Source organism: Argentina silus (genome assembly GCF_951799395.1).
Source record: "Argentina silus genome assembly, chromosome: 11".
NCBI lineage: Eukaryota > Metazoa > Chordata > Actinopteri > Argentiniformes > Argentinidae > Argentina > Argentina silus.
In genome coordinates, this window is record NC_139665.1 from 12,327,236 (window position 1) to 12,333,435 (window position 6,200).

Consider the following 6,200-nt stretch of genomic DNA (forward strand, 5'->3'; position numbering starts at 1 on the left):
ATCAAAGTCAACTCTTGGCAACATGACATTAGCCGACTCCAGCTCCTCAAACCCCGGGGCGCCCTGCATACCTTCCCGGTATGTAGTCGGAGTGAGAGGGAGGGAGTGTCTCCACTGAATCAGTGGGTGTGCAACCGTATTTAAGCACAGGGCTCATGATCGTCCCTAACCCGGAGCACACCGTATTTCAGTCGATATTAGAACCCTGACTTTGTTAGTGACCACTACAAAGTCTGGAGCTATAACATTGGCGCTGACATATTCCAGTTAGCTCTCATTCAACATGCAAACTCAGCAAGCTGAACCCGGGTCTCCCGGGAACCCGATTAAGTTTCGGGACCAGGACTACACGGCTCTCCGTGATGCGTGTCTGAAGTCCGGTTCGATGTTCTCAGACCCGACCTTCGCTGCTGACCAGAGATCTATCGGTATGCCTGCGGACCCGGACCCCACCAAACACATCACTTGGAAGCGACCCAAGGTACCCCCATGTCTCCAGCATCAGCCTTGTGAATGAAAGATTCATATTACGTTGTGTGTTTGGTACAAGGGTTTCTTTACTTCATTGACTCTGGAACGACCTGCCTGAGGATATTGGGCTAGCAAGATCGGTATTTTCTTTAAAATCTCTTCTTAAAATTCATGTTTTTAGAACATGAACTTTTTAATGTGTTGTGTTTTACAGTTTATATACTTTTATTTTTGTTTTTGATGCTGCTCTTGTTCTTTTTAATGTGTCTGTGTTTTACTGTTTCTACTTATATTTCTGTTTTCATTTGAATAACTGTTGTATCTATTTGTAAAGCACTTTGTAACAGTTTTTTTTTTAACAACGTGGGAGATTTGAATGATGCTGTACGTGTGTAGGATCGTCAGCGTCTGACTCGGGTGTTGCCCCTGGACAGATGTTCACCTGGGTGGGGTTCAGGTCTGTCAAGAGAGATGTTTCCTTTCAGTGAGAGGAGATTAAAATCATCTAGAGCAATGGAGTGAAAGACACGGAACATCGTGTGGTCCAATCAAGCGGGTGATTGGCAGAAATAAAAAATAATAAAAAATTGTCTCTTTTTTTTTTACGTATTAAAAGGAGGACATGAACAAAACAGTTAGACTCCTACTTACAGCTATTTATTGTACATGTAATAAAGTATATATCTGTCTATAGTTTATTATTATTGCTTGTAATGGACTTATACGTATATTGGTTAATTAATTATTAATTATATTTTTTGTTCCAACCTTTAGATGCCCACAGATGAAAAGGCATTGGTCTGAGTTTGACATGGCTGCTGTAACAGTCATATTGAGCTCTGTGGAAATGAGGCATTGAGTCCAGGCTGAGTACAGACTGAGTACAGACTGGGTACAGACTGAGTACAGGCTGAGTACAGACTGAGTACAGGCTGAGTACAGGCTGAGTACAGACTGAGTACAGACTGAGTACAGACTGGGTACAGACTGAGGACAGACTGGGTACAGACTGAGTACAGACTGGGTACAGGCTGAGTACAGACTGAGTACAGGCTGAGTACAGGCTGAGTACAGGCTGAGTACAGGCTGAGTACAGACTGAGTACAGGCTGAGTACAGGCTGAGTACAGGCTGCTGTAATATCCAGTATTGTAATAATACAATATGCTGGTGCGCCCAGCAGTGGACATTAGTTCAGTTATGCTGACAAATGTATGTATTCTTTTTTCCGGCCCGTGTGAGGCTGGTGGTAGTCCAATGTGGCCCGCGACCAAAAGGCCTTTGAACCCCTGATCTAGAGTCTAGCTGTCAGCCACACAGCTGGACACAGTTCACCCAAAAACAGAACAGAGAAGTTTGAGAAATGTTTGTGATCCAAGGGAAAATCATGGACATTGCTGAGACATCAGTAAACTATACTGTGTGTGTGTGTGTGTGTGTGTGTGTGTGTGTGTGTGTGTGTGTGTGTGTGTGTGTGTGTGTGTGTGTGTGTGTGTGTGTGTGTGTGTGTGACAGCTTCTAACCTTAATATTCCTCTTGTGTCTCTGCAGGATATCAGTGCAAATGCCGTGTTTGTGGAGGGTACCACAGGCACCACGGACATCTGCCAGGGCCAGCTGGGTACGTGTGTGTGCGTGTGCCTGCCTGCCTCACTGCCTGTCTGTCTGCCTGTCTGTCTGTCTGTCTGTCTGTCTGTCTGTCTGTCTGCCTGTCTATGTGCATCAAGTGTCTCACACAGTTTCCTGTCTAACCAGAACCTTGCCCAATCTGTTTTTCCTGGCAACAGTGGATTCCTTTAATCTGGAATATTCCTTTGCTGTGTGATTCAGTCTCAGTCCGATCCTCAGGGACTTGGCTTCAAACGCATTTCTGGCTCCACAGCAGGAGGTTGTTGTGGTGACATTATGTACCCTCACCCCCCCATCCCAAACCTTCCCAAAGTACCAGGGGGGTCTAGAGAGGACCCATGCTCACACACACACACACACACACACACACACACACACACACACACACACACACACCACTCCGTACAATAACAATGGCTGTTGTGATTGATAGCTCTTCATGTGTTGTCCAATCTGTTTTTCATTGCTGTGAAATGGTGAGAATGCTCTTCTTGTCTTGTAGAGTTGTGTAGTTCTCTGGGGTTGTCGTTCCACTGTGTCTCTCTCTCTCTCTCTCTCTCTCTCTCTCCCTCTCTCTCCCTCTCTCTCCCTCTCTCTCTCTCTCTCTCCCTCTCTCTCCCTCTCTCCCTCTCTCTCTCCCTCTCTCTCCCTCTCTCTCTCTCTATAAGTACCAAACTTCCACATTCTTCCACATGAAACAGCTATTTACTGTTGGTAAGGAATGTGGTTGGAATGTGTGTGTTATGCTTGTTTGTGTGCAGTAGGTTATAGTAAGTTGAGACAGGATCTCAGCATTTTTCCTCAAGCCCTCTGAGGTGATTTGACTTGTAGAAACATGTAGAACAGATTCAAATTAAACCAAATGCATCTAATAATATTGTTTTTGGCTGTGGTTTTGTCTATTGAATAAGCAGATAGTACTGTAATGATATACTGTAGGTCTCTTATTTAGAGCCAACAAGGGTTATTTGACTTATCCCTGCAGGAGAACCATTTGAAGAACCCTTTTTGGTGCCATGTAGAACCCTATCCACAGAGAGGTTCTTCAAATAAGTGGAAAACGGTTCTCCTACAGGGACAAGCTGAAGAACTCTTGAATGGTACTAAAACATATAATATTTCTCTTGTTCGATTGTCTCTCTCTCTCTCTCTCGGCTAGGTGACTGTTGGCTCCTGGCTTCCCTGTCCTGCCTTACCATGCACCCCAAACTCTTTGTCAAGGTGGTACCACCCGAACAGAGCCTGGCTGAATCCTATGCTGGCATCTTCCATTTCAGGGTAAGGGCAGGGGAAGTTGCTCAACTTCATCTATCACTAACAAGGGATGTCTCTACACCCCCCCCCCCCCCCCACACACACACACTTCCTTAAACAGCTGGGTCTCATTACACACACACACACACACACACACACACACACACACACACACACACACACACACACACACACACACACACACACACATCACAGTAGTCCATCTCCCGCCCACTACTTAACACCTTTCTCACCACACACACACACACACACACACACACACACACACACACACGTACACGCATGTTCAGGCACTCACACCCCTGACACACCATTTGACACTCTCACACCCCTCTCGCTCATCGCTCATTGACATCCACACCCTTAACTATCCACCCCCTGACACACACACACACTCACAGACACAGACACAGACACACAGACACACACACACACACACACACACACACACACACACACTCACACTCACACTCACAGACACACACTCACACACACACTCACTCACGCTCACACACACACACACACACACACACACACACACATTGGTCATTGGTTGGGTGCAGGGTTTGTTTTTATCAAATAAAACTTTATTAATACTGTAGCGCATTTCATACTCAGCCTCCCTTTGTTCTCAAAACAGCCTCAATTCTTCGTGGCGTTTATTCCACAAGATGTTGGAAACATTCCATTGAGATTCTGGTCCATGATGACATGATTGTATCACGCAATTCCTGCCGATTTTTCGGGTGCACTTTCAAGCTGTGAATCTCCCGTTCTACCACATCCTAAAGGTATTCTATTGGATTCAGATCCGGTGACTGGGAAGGCCACTGAAGAACACTGAACTCATTGTCATGTTCATGAAACCAGTTTGAGATGACTTTTGCTTTGCAACATGGTGCATTACCATGCTGGAAGTAGCCATTAGAAGATGGGTAAATTGTGGCCATGAAGGGATGCACATGGTCAGCAACAACACTCAAATAGGCTGTGGCATTCAAGCGATGATTAATTGGTATTAACGGGCCCAAAGTGTGCCAAGAAAACATCCCCCACACCATTACACCACCTCCACCATGAGAAGGTGTACAGGTGTTCCTAATGAAGTGTTCGGTGAGTGTAGAAAGGTGTGTCAAAGAATGAACACACCCTAAGCAAACACATTAGCTGATCTGCGTCCATATTATTTAACCCACCAACTGCCAAAGAGTTCCGGAACACTCACCACCCAGAGTGCCAAGTGTTCTGTGTGGTGTTTACCTAGCAACAACACTCTGATTGGCTACAAAATGAAGCATCATAATTCATGCCTTGGCATTCTAGAACGTTGACAGTTACATTTTACATTTATGGCATTTAGCAGACGCCTTTATCCAAAGCGACTTACAACAAATACATTTGTTTAAGTCAGTGAATCATCTATCCAACAGTCATCATAAGACAAAGTAGTCAATGCTCACACCAGGGGCCATTAGCAGTCGTAATGCCAGAAGGCATATACACTCACCGGCCACTTTATTAGGTACACCTGTTCAACTGCTCGTTAACGCAAATATCTAATAGTGTAGGAGATATTTTCTTGGCACACTTTGGGCCCCTTAGTACCAATTGAGCATTGTTTAAACGCCACAGCCTACCTGAGTATTGTTGCTGACCATGTCCATCCCTTTATGACCACAGTGTACCCATCTTCTGATGGCTACTACCAGCAGGATAACACGCCATGTCACAAAGCAAAAGTCGTCTCAAACTGGTTTCTTGAACATGACAATGAGTTTACTGTACTCCAATGGCCTCCCCAGTCACCAGATCTCAATCCAATAGAGCACCTTTGGGATGTGGTGGAACAGGAGATTCGCATCATGGATGTGCAGCCGACAAATCTGCAGCAATGATACTATGATGATGTCAATATGGACCAAAATCTCTGAGGAATGTTTCCAGCACCTTGAATCTATGCCACAAAGAATTAAGACAGTGAAGGCAAAAGGGGGTCCAACCCGGTACTAGCAAGGTGTACCTAATAAAGTGGCCGGTGAGTGTGTATATATAATTATTATTATTATTTTTTTAAATTTATTATTTGTTAACAGGAGAGAACTTGTACAGGGGGGAAGTAGGAGTGAAGAGGTCTCAAGGGTTGGGGTTAGGGTTAGTACAGGGAGGGTAGTGGGGGTGAAGAGGTCTTAGGAAGGACTGTCCATCACAGGACAGTGAAAAGCCGTGACCGAATAGTGCGTGAATCAGTTCCGGTGAGTTTATTCACCCTCGGCACTGAATGAGTTAATACACATACTTACTGCAGGTAGTGGAGGTCCATTTCCAGTACATTTCCACTCTGGAAACAATGCTAAGGGCACGTGGAGTGCTCTGTTTTGGACAGAAAGAAAGAAATATGACTCAATATCCACCTCAATTATGGAAGATTCATATCAAAGTGAATCATGAAAAAAAAAAAAGCTTATCTTTTGAATTGTTTAATTAAAAAAAGATAGAATCTGTTTTTCATTCATCAATCCAATCCAGGGGAGGCCGGTGGAGGTACAAATCGGAGGACGGGCTCATGGTAATGACAGTTTGACACGGTTCCTCATTCAGTTCCACTCAGTACAATGACCCCGTCCTCCGATTTCTGCCTCCACCGGCCTCCCCTGATCTGATCCAGCGGGTTATTATGACATCATCAACGTGCTCTTCTCGGGAGGTCTGACAGGGAACAGAAAGATCAGATCATTAAAAACAGTAATTACCAGAGACATACCCCATCATGAGGTCATGTCTGCAACCATGAATGCAAACAAACTGAATAAACTAGTTGTTCATACCG

At 44.8% G+C, this 6,200-nt stretch overlaps 1 protein-coding gene across 1 annotated transcript in view; it reads left to right on the forward strand.

Moving 5' to 3' along the window:
• The first annotated feature begins 242 nt into the window (after nt 1–242).
• Nucleotides 243–6,200, forward strand: part of capn12 (calpain 12) — a 16,700-nt gene continuing 10,742 nt past the window's right edge. Inside the window, exons 1-3 of the mRNA XM_083680602.1 lie at nt 243–481; nt 2,021–2,090; nt 3,258–3,376. Of these exons, the coding sequence (XP_083536728.1) occupies nt 284–481; nt 2,021–2,090; nt 3,258–3,376 (387 nt within the window). The 5' untranslated portion in view covers nt 243–283. The remainder of the gene's footprint in view (nt 482–2,020; nt 2,091–3,257; nt 3,377–6,200) is intronic.